General features: G+C 44.9%; 1 protein-coding gene across 1 annotated transcript in view; it reads left to right on the forward strand.

Moving 5' to 3' along the window:
* Positions 1-34: 34 nt before the first annotated feature.
* pelp1 (proline, glutamate and leucine rich protein 1) overlaps positions 35-18,364 on the forward strand; it is a 78,048-nt gene continuing 59,718 nt past the window's right edge. Inside the window, exons 1-7 of the mRNA XM_084312091.1 lie at positions 35-180; positions 413-477; positions 926-1,031; positions 1,463-1,612; positions 1,887-1,958; positions 2,122-2,181; positions 2,320-2,476. Of these exons, the coding sequence (XP_084168217.1) occupies positions 40-180; positions 413-477; positions 926-1,031; positions 1,463-1,612; positions 1,887-1,958; positions 2,122-2,181; positions 2,320-2,476 (751 nt within the window). The 5' untranslated portion in view covers positions 35-39. The remainder of the gene's footprint in view (positions 181-412; positions 478-925; positions 1,032-1,462; positions 1,613-1,886; positions 1,959-2,121; positions 2,182-2,319; positions 2,477-18,364) is intronic.

Below are 18,364 nucleotides of genomic sequence, written 5' to 3' on the forward strand. Positions count from 1 at the left end.
CACCGCTGACGTAGTTGCGTGGCGGAGTGTAGCAGCAAGATGGCTACGTCGGCTTGGCTGCATGGCACCTCCAACATGCGACTAACAGAGTGTTTGGTGTCTGTTTTGAAAGAGCAACGTCCCCAATATTTACCCGCAGTTTTAGCGAATTACCGGGAGCATGGCGTGGTCGCGACACAGGTACAAAATACAATAAAAATACCCCCAAAAAGTGGCTTTTAGCGTGGAAGCTAGCTACCACGCTAGCCCCCCGACCGCTGCACACAGCATTAATATTTACCATTATGGCTTTGTTTTCCTTTTCTATCATGTCTCGGCAATGAAACAAGGGTGCGCTGATTCATGATACTAGTGGAATTGTATTTGTTGTCGCCACCCCGCTATTGTCTCTTTCTTCTCATGACATCCACAGGGCTCGGGTGCAGTCGGGGGTCTCGTGGGGTTCAGCAATGCCAAACTGGGCTCGAGCAAGACCAAGTGAGTTCACGTGACAAGTCGTATTCTATCCTGACGTTGCATCTGATCAATGATAAACACGCGTTACCCTTACTGTGTGGAATATATAACTGGTGCATCCAACTGGTATTGATCTACCAGAAATATATATATTTTCTGTTAGGATCTCTGGGGTAACTACTGTATATTTGCATATCGTATATGTCACAAATGTAACCGTAGTATATACCTACGGGCTGTATGTCATGTATGTCCCTATGTCATGCTTGTCATGTATGTTGTGTAATGTCATAAATGTCATTATGAATTGAAAATGGGGGGGACCCTGATGTAAAACAAGACAAACGTCTTTCTCAGGTCTGCATCCCCTTAACAATTGTGTGTATTGAGCCGTACTGTATTGTACCCATTCTGCAATCTGTTAAATAAAGTTTTCATTCATTCATTCAACTGTGTGCGTGTGTTGTAGGTTCGAGGGTCTCTGTCTGCTCTCGGTGCTTGTCAAGGACAGCTCCAGTGAGGTGTTCCAACAACACTGCCTCTCCTGGCTGCGCTCCCTTCAACAGGTCATACAGGTAAGACGACACGCACACAAAACATACCTTTTATGAGTAAATTAAATCATGTATGCACAACATTGTCTCTCACATGTACACACACACTCAAAGTCAACCCCCCAACTAAAGTTCGGGAATCGCTACTTTGAATCTATATATTCTGCATTTGAATGGTAAACATTTGAATAATGTCGTGGCAGTGGCTCAGGCGGTAGAACGGTCATCTGGTAATTGGAAGGTTCCCGTTTCGATTCCCGGTCAATGTGTTGAAGTGTCCTTGAGCAAGACACTTAACACCTAATTGCTCCCATTTGGCACCTTGCATGGTTGCCTCCGCTGTCGGTGTGTGAATGTGTTGAGTGAATATGAGGAGCACATTTTCTTTTCTTTTTTTTTTAAGCGCTATAATACCAATACCATACACCATAATAATAACCACCCACCCACAGTCTCAGGCTCCTCTCCCGACCATCCAGCTAGCGGTGAGCGTGCTCCAGGACCTTCTCCAGTACTCTACCCAGCTGCCAGAGCTCGCCAGGGAGGTCGGCCTCAACTCCACCCTGGGGATCCTCACCTCTCTGCTGGGCCTCAAGACCGAGGTAAAACTATGAAAACGATTGAGTCTTGGGTCAGAATAGATTTGAGACTTGGGTCAGAATAGATTGCTGTGATGCCTGATCTAAAATCGAGTCCAGTTTGAAAATAACATGTCAATGTCACGTTATCTAAATGATTGTTTGTGATAACTGTTCGTTTCACTGGAGGGTAATAGTGTCACAGGGTCTAAATGCTGCCTAAATTCTGCCTGAGAAACCAACACCTGGGGAGAAAAAGACTGCTGTACACTGACATGTTGTTCTATTTGTCTCTCAGTGTGCTTCTGCTGCTATGGAGGGGATGACCGCCTGCATGACCTACTATCCCAGAGCCTGTGGCTCCCTCAGGGTGAGTCAGAGAGGCCGTTATAAAGAGAAGACGCTTCCATTCAACTTCTAGCTAAATGTTTTAAAAACATTTTGAGAGAGAGAGAGAGTGACGCTACCCTAATTATTAAGGGCTTGTGCTTTAGTCGTAAGACAACTGTTGATGGTTATTTTTCTCATCACAGGACAAACTGGGTGCCTATTTCCTCTCCAAGATGGACAGCACCAACATGAAAATACAAGAGGTTTGTGTTTATACTTCCACAGTGAAATGTCTAACATTTATATGAAATTCCTGGATGTGTTTTCTTTCTTTGCGTTTATCCTTCTTTCTCACCCATCTCTCATCCTCTACCAACCCTCTCTCTCTTTCTCCATCTCAGATGGCGTGCGAGTGTTACGGTCGCCTGCCCTCTTTGGGCGGGGTGTTGGAGAGAGGAGGGGGCAGCGGCAGAGCGGAGGGCTGGACTAACCAGATTCACTGTCTGCTGGCCTCAGCCAATGGCATGCTGGCTCAGATCTACCAGGGTTCCGAATCAGGTACACTTTGGCAAATTTTATGTGGTGTTTGGATTTTTCTAATAAACTAGTTTCTGTCCCTCAGGTGTCATAAAAGCACCAGCTTTTATTAACTTAATTAACAATTAATTGGTTTTCTATAGGGATGCCCCGATCACGTTTTTTGCCACAGATACCGATCACCGATCGTCTATGAGCCATATCGGCCGATACACTGCAGATACCGATCGTTTTTGGTTTTATAAAAAAATATATATATATTTAAATATATTATTATTAATTTTTTTTTTATAAAATGTATATATTATATAATTAATTGTACTTGTAGTTGTATTATCTGCGAGACATCGCCACCACACAACAAGTCAAAATGCTCGCTATCAGCAAACAGCTCCACTGTCTGTGTGTATACTCTGCTTTGGTCAAATCACATTCAGCATGCCCTCATCCACATGCAGCCTATGCAACATTGTACCCCGGATGTATCTAGGTTCCCTAGATAGATGAAACTTCCCTTCTCAACCAACCCATTGATAACAACCCATATAATAGCCGTGTTTATGTTTGTTTTTGCTCGTGTTCTTGTATATATAGTGTAATATAGTTATATTTAGTTCGTTTGTTAGTTTAAACTTTAGGTTAGTTGTAACTAGGGATGTCCGATATTATCGGCCAATATTGGCATAAAAATGTATCGGAAAATATCGGTATCGGTATTTTTTATATTTTTTTAACCTTTATTTACCCAGGCAAGCAAGTAAGAACAAATTATTTTATTTATTGTCAAAGTATGCATAATGTTGTGTTAATAATTACACAACAAGAGATATGTAATGTTAATTACCTGAAATTATTCAGTTTTAGGGGGGGGGGGACCCTGCATATATCGGTATCGGTTGATATCGGTATTGGAAATTAAGAGTTGGACAATATCGGTGTATCGGTAAAAAAGCCAATATCGAGCATCCCTAGTTGTAACGTTAGTTTAGGTTCGTTTTAACGTTAGATAATGTACAAAATAAACGTCTTTCCAGTGTTTTATTTTGAAACCCCTCGACCGGAAGTATTTATGATGCTTCGCTATCTGCTTGTGTAGTCCAGTTCTGTGTTTGTTCAGTTGGTCTGTAGATTGTTGGTGAACAACTAACTTTAGGTTAGTTTTAACGTTAGCTAGCAGCAGGGATGGACGGCGTTGTGCAAATGCAGGCAGCCTACAGGCACTCGAGGAAGAGCTGCTGAATTTAATCGGCAGGAGAGAGAGAGCTCGTATATCCCTGTGGCTGTGGTGTGGTCGTATAGGCACGAAAGTGCAGCTCGAACTACCTGTTGTATTAAATTAATTGATTGCTGTTTAACTTGTCCGTGTCCAGTCCTTTCGATTAGCCCCACCGTTCATCGTAAACAATGATGCATGTAGTTATATTAACGTTACTGTGTTGTTGTAGCTATGTTAAAGGAAAACTCCAACATTTTGGGAAATTACCGTACTTTTCGCACTATAAGCCGCACCTGACTATAAGCCGCAGCAGCTAAATTGAATGATGTGTACATATATAAGCCGCACTGGACTATAAGCCGCAGGTGTTTTAATGTTTAATTACCATATGTAATTAGCATTGGGACACAATACTGTCGGACAAATAACAAGAATTAACTCATTTACAAGTTGTATTAAGTTTAGCAAATAAGGGAACAGATAAATAACATTTCAATGCAGTCAAAAAAGCAATATTTAGATTTTTACATTTTCGGGTTTGGTCACGTCGAGTCACATATAAGCCGCACCGTTATATAAGCCGCAGGGTCGAAAAATGGGGGGGAAAGCCGCGGCTTATAGTCCGAAAAGTACGGTATCTTATTTGCCATCTACCCTGGAGTTAGACAAGAAGATGCATACCTTTTTTCTTCTCTGTGCATGCAGTAGGAGTAGGAAGACGCGCACCGTTAGCCTAGCTTAGCGTCAGTCACTGGAAGTAGGTTCCTCCATTAGCCTAGTTGCCAACGTCTTCCTACTCCTACTGCATGCACAGAGAAGAAAAAGGTATGCATCTTCTTGTCTAACTCCAGGGTTCCCAAAATGTTGGAGTGTTAAGATGCATACCTTTTTCTTCTCTGTGCATGCAGTAGGAGTAGGAAGACGTGCACCGTTAGCCTAGCTTAGCGTCAGTCACTGGAAGTAGGTTCCTTCATTAGCCTAGTTCCCAACGTCTTCCTACTCCTACTGCATGCACAGAGAAGAAAAGGGTATGTATCTTCTTGTCTAACTCCAGGGTAGATGGCAAATAAGCTAATTTCCCAAAATGTTGGAGTTTTCCTTTAATAAATTCTGAATGGCATTAACGTTAGTTGGGTGGCTACAACGAATTCTCACAAGCTGGCATCGTAAAATATCAACACCAGCCATGGGTATACTGTTTACTAAATTGTGGAGGCTTTTAATCGTCAAGGTAAGAGGATTTGAAGGCGTATGCTATGGAAGTCCCCTGCGGCTCCACTTTGTTGAAATGTACATAACTAGGGCTATAGGATAACCACAGCTTAATTCGCGATTTTTTATTGGTTTGTCATGACAAACCAATTACATAATCCAACATATGTGTAAGAAACTAACATATTCCAGTTAACGGTATATTTTTTTAATGTTTCGTTAAGGCGAAATCAATACTATGGATGTTAACTCGAGGATAGTATTCCTGCCTGCGGGACCAATATTATTCTATGACAGCCACGCCCCCATTCAGTAATCAACCAATCAACGCAACGGTTGTTCAGATTAGATTTGGGTGAAAGGTACGCATGAGAGAGAAGTCAGCGAGTGAGAACTCCGCTGAGAATTGGATCATGTTTTGCGCGCATGTCTTCGATCGGTTTTCACGATCGGCGAAAATAAAGCATTATCGGAATTCACCGATCTCATATTTAAAGACGAGTCTTTATTTTTATTTCTCTTTTTTTTTTTTTTTTTTTCTCCCCGTCCCAATTAGTGGTTGTGCCAATTCCCCCCCTCCCCTACCTGGCTGCTGTATGCATGTTCTCCTACGAGTCGGTACAACAAGGGTGTCCTAATGTCGAACGCACGCTTCCTCCGAGACGTGCGCCGACAGCCAGTGACGTCTTTTCACTTGGCAGCGAGGGCTCTCATTGGTGAAGTGTAACGCGTGGGAGGGCACGCTATCTCCACCAAGTCCTGCCCCGCTGAGCAATCGCCGATACCTGACCTGTAGGCGTCGCTGTCCACAACGCCAGATTCCCACCCGCCAGCTTCCCCACCCCCTAATACTGCCAATTGTATTAGTATGAACGGCCAGCCAAGCTGGTGGCAACGCAGAGAGCTGGGCTCGAACCCAGCGTCTCCTGCATTGGTGACGAGGGCAATCTCCGCTACGCCACCTGACCGCCCTCCGATCTCATATTTATACTGAATATCGGCCGATACCGATCGCTGGCAGATCGATCGGGGCATCCCTAGTTTTCTAATCTGGTATATAGTCAGATTGGCTCACACCGAAAATAGATCGGATGCCAAAAATTAGGGGTGGGAATCGCCAGAGATCTCGTGATACAGTACTATCGCGATACTTGAGCCACGATACAATAGTATCGCGATACTCGATATATTGCGATCTTTTTTCTTTTTCGAATTTTTTTTTTTACTGCAAAGTAAAACTGTCAACATGTTTTTATCTAATCAAATAAAGTTCAGTCTGTTCATCTCACTTCAATCATGTTACTTTTCCGTCAAGCCAACTGAAGAGACCAAGTGATCGCCGGCCATCAGAACAGCGTGGATTATGTATTTCCAGCACCCAACGCTGAATCAATAAACGTGATCGATATTTGGAATGGCGATCAGGAATTGGAATAATCTTTTTGGATAACATCTGATCTGAGGTAAGGAATCTATTTGACCAGTCTTGGGATAATCAGAGCTTTTTTCACAGATATATCAACGTGTCCCATATGTGTCTGTGTGTGTGCGATCAGGAAATGAGAGAATATACTTTTCAGATCGCTTCTATAGCGTGCATAAGTACACATATACTATCGATAATCTAGCGTTTATTTGAAAACGATTCATAAATAGGCCGAAAAATTACAACGTTTTTGTGTATGCCCGAATATTCCAGTAAATGCCGTTTATCACGGAATCTATATATTTTCCTGAAAAACGGTGGCTTTTCAAAATGCTATAAACGGAAATGAACCGATTAAGGAAAAAAAATCCGTTTCGACAATGTTGACTGCAAACAAGTCATTGATAAGCGACAGGCAGATTTTAAGACAGAGATTATGCGTTCACAACGCTATCATTGAAGTGGGTTCTGGCATTTAACCACGTTTTACCATGTTAACCAGTGGCAATGAAAGTGTTAATGGATAATGTGAACTGCTTTATATGCCTACATATATTTATTGACCATTACCATTTTATCTATTGACCTCCAATCTTCCTCTTCCCTCAACTCTTATTCTCTCCGCTTCCTCTCTCTTCATCTCTCCTCTCCTCTTCCCTCAACTCTTATTCCCTCCACTTAGGCGAGTCAATATATGGTTTAACCCCAAAAAAATTGATACAAAAGGTTTTTCAATGGATTCTGGTAGTATTGGGCGTGCTAAATAACATACTAAAAGTCGACCAAAATCGACCCCTCCGAAAGCCGTCATTTCCAAGATGGCGTCCCAGATGGCGCTGGGGCGATTAAAATGGCTATATCTCAAATTAAGAAAATGCTGCAAAGGATTTCTCAACTGATTCTGGTACCTCTGGGCATGCTCACTAACATACTAAAAATCTAGGAAAATACACCTTCCAGAAAGCCGTCATTTCCAAGATGGCGTCCAAAATTGCGGCTGGCCAAGCTTAAAATGGCTATATATATGTCAATATAAAAATTATATAAATGATTTTGTCATTTGATTCTGGTACCCCAAGTACCCCTAGACATATTTAGGAACATATTAAAGTTTTAGGGAAATACACCTTCCGAAGAGGCTTAATTTTCAAAATGGTGTCCAAAATGACGACTGGGAGCTTAGAATGCCTGTATCTCAAATGGGAAACATTTCTAAAGGGGGGGGGGTTGGTTAGGAGTGGGGGGGGGGGGGTTGGGTAGGAGGGGTGGGTGGGGGACACTGTACAACTGTACAAACAACACTGTACATTGGATTATTGACAAGACCATACTTGGTAATTTACTGTACATTGGAGGGGGTTGGGTTAGGACATTTACAGGGGCCAGTTTCGAGTTGCAGTCTCCCTTAGGTGTTTTTTGAGAGTGTTTTTGAAAGTGGGTAGTGATTCACATTCCGTTACAGCTTTAGGTAGGGCGTTCCACATTGATGTGGCATAATTGCGAAACGTGTTTAGTCCCTTGTTTGAGCCTAATCTGGGTTTAACATGATTTGTGGAGCTCCCTCTGGTGTTGTGATCGTGGTATTCACTCACCTTTGGGAAGTATTTTGTCATGTACATGGGTACCTTGGTCGTGTAGTGTATCTTGTAGACCAGGCCCATTGCAAGTTGCTGTACTCTGTCGTCTACTCTAAGCCATCCTAGGTTGTCAAAGTGGGCAGGGGTGAGGTGGGTTCTAGGAGTAAGGTCAAGCAGTAGTCTGACCAGTTTGTTTTGAGATGTTTGTAATTTTGTTTTTAGCGCCTTTGAGGTGCTTTGGTACCATGAGGTGCAAGCATAGTCGTAGTACCCTTGAATGAGTGCTCCTGCTAGAGTCTTCAGGGTATTCTTGTTTACCAGTGAGGAGATCCGGTACAAGAATCGAGTTCGTTGGTTGACTTTTTTTATTACATTGGATGCCATTTTGTCACAGGAAAGATTTGCCTCTAGGATGGAACCCAGGTAGGTAATATCTTCTTTCCTTGTGACAATATTGTCACCCACTGTAACTGAGAAGCCGTCGGTCTTGCTGAGTTTGTTATTTGAACCGAAGAGAATGGACTCTGTTTTGCCCATGTGTAATGATAGTTTGTTATCAGCGAGCCATATGCAGATTTTGCCTAGTTCTGAGCTGAGGGTTTTTTCAACCTGTAACTTGTTCTTGTCAGAGACCAGCAGGGCTGAGTCGTCCGCAAACAGGAACAAGTTGCAGTCACAAGCTGACGACATGTCATTTGCATAAATTAGGAACAGTAGCGGACCTAGTATGCTTCCTTGTGGAACACCACAGTTTACTGTAAGGGGGGGGGGATAGGGTACCGTTTACCTCCACCATCTGCTCTCTCCCCTCCAGGTAGGATTGCATCCAGCTCACTGATAGACTATCAAAACCAATTGCTTTTAGCTTGTCAATCAGAATGGTGTGATTGACAGTGTCGAAGGCCTTTTGTAGGTCCAGCATGACCATGCCGCAGTATTTGCCCGCGTCCACCTCTTGTTTGATGTGGTCGTTTAAATAGAGAAGTCATGTGTATGGTGACTATCCAAACATTCTGCAGTCACCGAGAGACTAACACGGGGAAATAATGGTACCTGCCAGACGCGCCGCTCGCCACATAACCACGGATCCAGGATACTGTGTTTGGTTAGTTTATTGTAGTTAAAAACAGTTCATATAGTATCAAAAAATAGAATGAGTCACGGTTTGATTCATCATAGTGTAGCGTACGTGCGGTCAGCAAAGTGTGACTTCCCCGTTCACTCCCTCAACATTACTGTCCCAGAAACACGCCGGTGAACAGCTGATTTTACTACTACGACACCACGTGACCCATTTGTGAATGACGTGACCCTAACAACCCGAGTTGTGTATACCTGTCACCAACATGCCGGCCCCTAATTATTACATAATCTCATTTCACAGTAATAATTACCAATACTTCAACTAATATAAAACACCACTTTTTTTTTTTTGCGATTTTTTTTTTTTGTGCGCAAGGAGTTCATAGTTCATAAGGTCTTGATACTCTTCTTAAATCGAAACCCCCCCCAGAATCAAGTAAATCCAAAGTCGTGGGAAAGAAGCGAAACCTTCATGACTCTGTCGACTCCTGAAGAAGGCAAATCTTCGTCACAGGTCTGCAGAGAAGGCTGGTCCGGGTCTTAATCCGGACCTGTCGCACAAGTCCGTTCTTGTCTGGCATTGTCTCTGTAATCCTCCCTATGATCCAGGAATTCCGTGGTGCGGAATCGTCCATTATGAGCACTATGTCATCGGGGAGGAAGTTTCGCTTGATCTTTGTCCACTTCTGTCGTTCCTGTAATTGTGGCAGATACTCTCTAATCCACCTTTTCCAGAACAGATCAGAAATGTACTGCACCTGCTTCCATCTTCGGCGTGCATAGCTGTCCTCTTTGTGAAACAGACCAGGTGGTAAGCTGGGCTTGACTTTAAGAAGCAGGAGATGATTGGGTGTTAAGGCTTCCAAATCATTTGGATCTGTGGATTCCTTAGTGAGAGGTCTACTGTTGAGAATTGACTCCACTTCGCAGAGTACTGTATGGAGTCCTTCCTCATCCAGACTCTGTGTTCTCAAAGTTGAGTTCAGAATTTTCCTGATGGAACGAATCAACCTCTCCCATGCTCCCCCGTGATGTGATCCGGTAGGAGGGTTAAATGTCCACTTGATTCCTTTCACAGAGAGCATATCATTGATCTGCTCCAGGTTCCATCCTTCAATAGCCCGTTTCAGCTCACGCTCTGCACCGATGAAATTTGTTCCATTGTCGGAGCGCAGCTCCTTGATCTGTCCTCTTCTCGCGATGAAGCGCCGCAGGGCGTTGATGAACGAATCTGTGTCCAACGATGAGGCAACTTCAATGTGCACAGCCCTTATTGCCAGACATGTGAAGATCACTCCATATCTTTTCACAAGACTCTTACCACGCTTGATTTCAAATGGACCAAAATAGTCAACTCCGACGTAAGTGAACGGAGGTTCTTCTGTTGAAACTCTGTCACTGGGCAGGTCTGCCATTAGTTGTTGACCTGCAACTCCGTGTAGCCGACGACAGGTGACACATCTGGAAATGATCTTCCTTATGGCAACACCTGCAGCAGGAATCCAATAGCGCTGGCGCAGCTTTGACAACATATGGTTCCTACCGCCATGGCCAACCTCCTGATGTATCTGGCGTAGGATGAGGTCTGAGATGTGGAGATCTTTAGCTATTATGGCTGGATGTTTAGACTCTTCGGGCATAGCAGCCTTACTAAGTCGGCCTCCGACCCTCAGCACACCATCTTCCAGTATGGGACTGAGCCTGTAAATATGACTGTTCCCCTTCACAAACTCTCCCCTTTGGAGGCAAGAGAACTCTTCAGAGAACCTTCTTCTTTGACTGAACTTAATTATCTCCAGTTCGGCTTCTTTGATTTCTTTCAATGAGAGCCGAGTCTCCTTGTCGAGAACGTCTTTCTGTTCAGTTGCATTTGATGCTGGCTGAGTAGCACCTCTGGTGACTTCTCTCCTCTTCCTGTTTTTCCGAAGTATGGCTCTGAGCCTCAGGATCCATGCCATCACTCTTGTGAGACGTCTCCAAGATGAGCTGTTGTTGATCAAACGTGTGACGGCATCATCATCCTCCTTTTGTTCCATGGAGACAATGGCGGCTGACACCTTAACTTCTGGATCTCCGGGTGGAAGTTCTCCCAAGTTGTCTGGGTTAACAGGCCAAGTCTCTTCTGGTTGCATGAGAAATGGAGGTCCAGATATCCATATCTCGTCCTTGAGGAACAGTTCCGCTTTCATGCCTCTGGAGGCAAGATCTGCAGGGTTGTGCGCTGTATTCACATACCTCCATTGGGATGCGTCGGACATCTTGAGGATCTGCGTGACTCTGTTCGCTACAAAGATGCGAAACCTTGCTGATTCATTCTTGATGTATTTCAGCACAGAAGTACTGTCTGACCAGAAAACACTGTCTTGCAGCTGCAGTCTTAGCTCCTTCCTCCATAGCTTGTCCATGCGAGCTGCCACAACAGCCGCAGTCAACTCCATACGTGGGATTGTCACAGGCTTTAAAGGTGTCACCCTGGATTTTCCCATTACGAAGGCAATGTGAGTCTGAGATTGGTCATTGCGCAACAGCAGGTAGGTGGCGGTACCGTATCCTTCCTCACTTGCGTCGGCAAAGTGGTGCAACTGGGCGCTGGTTGCTTTTCCAAAGTTGGGCGGTTTTAAACATCGTCTGACACGGAAGCCCTCTAACAGATGTAACTCTTTGAGCCAGTCGACCCACTCCTGTGCCACAGATGTTGGTATGACATCATCCCACCCTAGCCCCTTCCGGCATAGGTCTTGAATAAGCCTCTTGGCTGTGAAAACCACAGGGGACAAAATCCCAAGAGGGTCATAGAAAGAGCTGACAGTAGAAAGGATTCCTCTACGTGTCAGTGGTTTGTCCTGAAAGGTTATACTGTACTCAAAGGTGTCAGACTGGACACACCAACGCACTCCCAATGCCCTCTCAACTGGTAGGATGTCTTGGTCCAAATCCAGGTTTTTAACCTCTTTTGCCCTTTCCTCCTCTGGTATTGCCGCCAGCACACGGCGACTGTTACTCAGCCATTTTGTTAAATGGAAGCCTCCTTTGGCACAGAGGGTTATCAAGTCCTGATAAAGGGATATGGCTTCATCCTCCGAGGCTATGGAAGCAAGACAGTCGTCAACGTAGAAATTGTGCATGATGGTCTCAAACACTTGCTCACTGAAGAGCTGTTTGTTATCTTCGGCACATTTCCGGAGAGCAAAATTTGCGCAGCTTGGTGATGATGTTGCGCCAAACAGATGGACCACCATCCGGTATTCAACCATAGGTTGACTGAAGTCCCCGTTGGGCCACCAGAGAAATCTGAGCAAGTCCGTATCTGCCTCTGGCACTCGAACTTGATGGAACATGGCCTCAATGTCAGACATCAGAACAATGGGCTCCATCCTAAACCTGGTCAAGACTCCAACCAACCCGCTTGTCAGGTCAGGTCCTTGCAAGAGATGTGCATTGAGCGATGCACCCTGGAATGATGCTGTACAATCAAAGACGACGCGGATCCTTCCTTTCTGGGGATGGTATACCCCGTGATGAGGGATATACCAAACCTTGCCGTCACTTCGGTCCAATCCTGTAGCTGGCACTTTCTCTGCGTATCCACTGGATATCAGGTTGTCCATAAATGCAGTGTAGTCCTTATGGAATGACACGTCCCTGTTAAACCTCCTCTTCAGGTTGAGGGTGCGCTCTTCTGCCACTTTACGATTATTGGGCATGATGATAGTTCTGTCCTGCAGTGGCAATCCAATGACATAATGGCCATCAACCAGTTTCACAGTCTCATTAGCCATTTCCAGAAACTTACAATCTTCTCTTGACAGCCCTTGCAGTTCATCCTGGCTGTTTTCAGGAAAGTCTGTCTTGAATTGTTGGTTCCAGAGCTCGTCAAGAGTGACAGCAGAGACTCTGTTAACGCTGACTGCAGACTGAGTCTCAGAATTGTCACTGCCATCTCCTCCAAGTGGTCCATTTACAGTCCATCCGAGCATCGTCTTGACCGCATATGGCCCTCCATCCACGCTTCCGATGACTTCCAGTGGTTCTAAGGCTCTGGGAACGTTCAGACCGATCAACATCTCCACGTCTGCATCAATCTGTGGCAGATAGACATGCTTCAGATGAGGCCATTTTTCCAGGTCTTGCCGTCGTGGGATGTTACTTCGATTGACAGGCATTTGATGCTGTGCAAAGATCTTGGGCATTGCACAGTACTGGTCACTGTCCAATCCAGCGACTTCCAAGTCGGATGCAATGCAACTGTCAACCACCTTTTCTTGGCCCATGGTACGTAGAAGGATCCTTGTTTTCCTCCCAGAGAGTCCCAGTTTATCCATCAGACCCATTGTGCAGAAGGACGCTGAGCTCCCTGGGTCTAGAAAGGCATAGGTTTCCACTGACCTTTGACCTTTGCTTGATTTAACCTTAACCGGTACAATGGCGAGTTTGCAATCTTGATCACCGGCCCCAGTGAGACCACCGGTATGGATTTCGACTAGAGCTCTGTCCACTGCCCTGTCCGAGTTGCTCCTGCCTTTCTCTGCATCTCCATTTTCTTTAGAGTGGATATGAAGCAAGCTGGGGTGTCGTGAGCCACATGTCTTGCAAGACAGACGTTCCCTGCACTCTCTGCTAATGTGCCCAGTGCACAAGCATCCAAAACAAACTCCATTCCTCTTCAGGAACTCCATCTTCTCGCTGTGAGCTCTCCTCTCCAATAGAGTGCATGACTCCAGTGTGTGTCCACCCTCTTTGCAGAAAAGGCAAGTCTTCTCATATCCAACCTTAACTTTGTTTTCCCAATGAGCATCCCTTTCAATCTGGGAATACGTTGTGGCAAAACTACTCCCTCTAGCCTGAAGACGAGGCACAGGTCTAGCTCTGCCACTTTCCTTGAAAGCCCCCACCACTGGAGCATCTTGTATATCTCCAAATACAGGGTCTGTAGCGATTCTCACCTCACGCTCCATAAAAATCACTATCTGTGAACGTAGCACGTTTGCGATGTCCTTCCTGGATGTTACATGCTTCTGTTCGCCATTTGTCCCTCAGCTTGTAGGGCAACTTCTTGATGACAGCAAGCATGTTTGCAGATGTGTTTAGGTCACATAGATTATGTACGTCTTTCATGGCATTGCAGCATCCGCGCAAGAATAGGCTGTATGTTTGTAAGGCTTTCCCATCCTCCGACTTAATAGCTGGCCATGCAAAGATTTTGTCCATGTAAGCGGATGCTATGACGTGCTCGTTCCCAAAGTGTTCCTGGAGTAAAGCCTTCGCCGTAGCATATCCAGTGCCATCAGTCATATGTTGACAACTTTTGACTAGTTGTTTAGGCTGCCCCCTGGTGTATTGATCCAAATAGTGCAGGCAATCAACAGCATTGTCAGTCCTCCTTTCTATAGTCTGTTCAAAGGACTGTATAAAGCCATGGTACTGCAGAGGGTCACCTTCAAATGGTTGGATGTCTCTTTTAGGCAGTGAAGCAATGCATTGCTGATGCACCAACATGGAAGTGAGGTCGTTTTGTTTTTGCATAATAGACATTATGTTGTTCTGCTCACTGCTGTTCCTGGAAACAGGTTGTATGTCTCTATGCACAGACAATGGAGGCCATGTAGTCTTTGTGACCGTGCTCTGTCTCGGTGTGAGCGCTGGGTACTCTGTAGCGTTTGAGATCACAGTCTGGGTCTGTGTGAGTGCTGAGGGCTTCTGGAGGTATTTGGCTCCCTCAGATTGCCTTTGCTTTGGTCGTGTGCCTCCAACACATGCAGGTTGTCCTCTTCCATCCTTGTGTGATACAAATGTCTCTGCATTAATGTTGAGGCCCTTTTTAAAGTAGGATTCCATTCCATCCGATTTACGAGAAGCAGCACTCCACACACCTGACCCAGAGGTTCTCAGAATATTTAGCCTTGCTGCCGATGCAGCTATGTCCACTTTCAACTGAAGTTGTTCCTTTTGTTTCTTTATGTGAGCTTCCTCGTCCTGTAGAGCATGCCTTGCTATGTCTGCTTGTTTCTTTATTTGAGCTTCCTGGTCCTCAAGAGCATGCTTTTGTTCAAGCAACTCTTGCCGAGCCATTAAGGCGGCCATGTCGGCCTCGGCTCTGAGGCGTGTGGATGCATTAGAGGAAACCTTTGATCTAGAAGATCTTGAACCATAATTCTTGCTACTATGGTTGGATATGCTGTCCCCTGGTTGAACATCCTCTTGAGCATAACGAGTACTGTGCAACTGAGGCCCCGTCACTTCCACATTTCCCACACCCCCATGCTCTCCATTTTCCTCCTCTGCAACCTCATGCTGCTGTATTTCAGTAGGCCTGTTATGAGCCTCTAACTGAGGTGTGTTTCCTTTGGTTACTGAAAACCAGGCATTAACATCGCTAATGAACCCATCTTTATGTTTATTGACCTTTGAGAACCAGTCATTTTGCCGTTCCTGTTCATCGAGTGGAATAAGAGGCACCAAACAGCCATGTAGTTCATCAGCACTGTCAGACACCTGCATCAAAATGTCAAGTTGTGCTTCAACCAGTGCAACATTTTGCTCATTTTCCATGAGCTCTCTGACAGAGGTTATCAGACGTTTTATTTCCTCCACTTTCCCCTTGCATTTCTTGTGGAGTGATTCGACTTTGTTTGCAAGAGCTTTTGCAGTGAGAGTTATTTTTCTCTTTTCTTTGTCCTGTTTCCCAACATTTGAATCACTCATTTTGAAAGCACAAGAAAGTTATCACAAGCCATGAGAATCCAATTCCAACGTTCAACGCATTTGCAAAACCCGCCACATATATCAGCCACGGCAAGAGAGCAGTGCAGCGCACGTCAATTGTTTGTTGTCACACTCACACACGCATAATAGAAGTTTTGCCCGGCGGGCTGCGCACACACATCCACAGCGTGTTTCAGCATAATAACAGTTAGTTAGGTAGAACCAGCTCAAAACTGTTCCAAACGAACCAACATGGGTCCACACTGCGCAACGGGTCGGGTTACGTTACCGCAAATCCGTTGACGTATGCTGGATCGATCCGGTCCTTTGTGCGTGCGTGCGATCATCCCATTGTTTACATGCGCGCGTTGCTCCTTTGCTCCGTCCAATAATGTCTGACTTATCGGGACCTTTCGTGGATCCAATCCTTCGTTCAGTGTCGCTTTTGCTGACAAATGTATGGTGACTATCCAAACATTCTGCAGTCACCGAGAGACTAACACGGGGAAATAATGGTACCTGCCAGACGCGCCGCTCGCCACATAACCACGGATCCAGGATACTGTGTTTGGTTAGTTTATTGTAGTTAAAAACAGTTCATATAGTATCAAAAAATAGAATGAGTCACGGTTTGATTCATCATAGTGTAGCGTACGTGCGGTCAGCAAAGTGTGACTTCCCCGTTCACTCCCTCAACATTACTGTCCCAGAAACACGCCGGTGAACAGCTGATTTTACTACTACGACACCACGTGACCCATTTGTGAATGACGTGACCCTAACAACCCGAGTTGTGTATACCTGTCACCAACAGTGGGATGTTCTGAAGCCAGATTGGAATTCGTAGATTAGATTTTTTTCCGCAAGGTATTTTTCGAAGTTGACATGGTCCACAGACAGTAGTACAAGGTAGTCCATATTTTCTGCATGAGCAGCGAAGTGTCTTGCAGGCAGTGGTACAGTTACAATGAATGACCTTCAAGAGACTGTCTGGAGCAGCATTCATTGTTGACATGAGTGGGACAAATCTATTGTCCTGCAGGTTCCAGCCCCAGTCTAGAGCATCTATACCATCATCTGTTCCCATCCAGACCATGACCTGGTAGTATGCTCTACGACAGTGGAATTTGGTAGCAGATTCAGTTGGTGGTAGACGTTCAGGCGTTACCGTTGATGAAGCTGAGACAACCTTCTTGCTGAAAATGTTATATCTCATTTTTGCAAGCGAATCTGTGCACTTTCCACCAAAAAAGACAGCCATTGCTTGGCACCCAAGGTCATCGATCACATCTGTTGTCTGGTTTGGTACAGTGAATGCATTGGCACAAGCCTGAAGGACAGGATCCCCTTTTACAAGTTTTTGGAATGCTGTATTTTTGCCAACTCCGAAGATCCGGGAAGTTGTGTCACAGCCAGTCACAGCATGGATGAACAGCAACTGAGAACACACATCCTGTCCGAGTACTTCTTTCAAATGGTTTATGGCGTACACTTTAAAACTGCCATCAGCTTTCGACTTGTCTGATCTGAAATAAAGGCCCTTGCTATCTCTCTGTGCATAGTAAAGAAGTAAGACGAGGAGATCAGTATCTTCTCCAATCAGCGTCGTGGTGTGAAGAAGAGATGATCCCACTGCGGCCCTTACTATGTCTACATCAGCATCTCCAAGTGAATTGACCACAGTGCAATCCCGTTCTTTCAGTTCATCACTTATCATGTGGATCAGTTTCTGTTTATTCAGATCTCTTGACAGGAACTCCTCCTTCTTACCTGAGAACTCTGTCTCGGCAGTGAAGTTGACAATGGGATGAATATTGTTTCCTCTTCTTTGATGTGTGTTGTCTTTAATGGATGGCCCATCCTCATAGCCATCAAACACAATGGTTGTAGCTGAGCCATAATGTTGGATGGTGAAGTCTGCATATGACTGTGCAATTTTACCATAGCTTTGTCCGTGCTTCCATTGTATTCGGTGAAGGAGTGAACCACCATCAAGAACATAATGCTCCGTTTCTGGTACAGAATCTAGGATTGCATCACTTGCATGATCACAGATCGTGTGCGCTAGTTGTGGTTTATCAGCTTTGCGGAAGACGTTTCCGGCTTCAAAGAGGGCAGGAGGGAAAGGACTGAGTTCGTAACGCATAACCTCCTCCAATGACAGCTCTCCAGTTTGGGAGACAATAAGGAAACGTTGAAAAAGAAGTGCAGAATCAATGATTCGATCAGGAGCAACCTTGATAGACGATTTTTGTCCAAGGGTTATGGCTTTATCCTTTCTACTAAATGAAAATGTGAATGCCGGCTGTCCGATCATTTTGTGCATGATGTTGCGTCCAACAGAGTCATAATCATGCACGTTCACTCCATCCTCAGCGACAACACCTGTAACAACATTCCTTAAAGAAGAGTCTGGAGAGAAAGGTGAACATATAGCAAGTTTTGAAGTGATCTTCTCCAGGTCAGCAGCATCCCTTTTCATCCTTTCCTCTGTTGAATCCTTGTGCTGTTCTGATGTTGTGTATGTCTGGTTTGAGAACTCCTGCATTGCGGTGTTATACTCTGATGTTATGCCCTTTGACATTGTCCAAAGGGATCTCTGATTGTCGGTCATTCCAAGGATGTGTCATCCCTCCTGTAGTCTTCAATGACCTCATCAATGTTGTTTCGATTACAAGATCTGAGCTGAGGCC

The sequence above is a fragment of the Notolepis coatsorum genome (assembly GCF_963971535.1).
Source record: "Notolepis coatsorum genome assembly, chromosome: 4".
In the NCBI taxonomy this organism is placed as follows: domain Eukaryota; kingdom Metazoa; phylum Chordata; class Actinopteri; order Aulopiformes; family Paralepididae; genus Notolepis; species Notolepis coatsorum.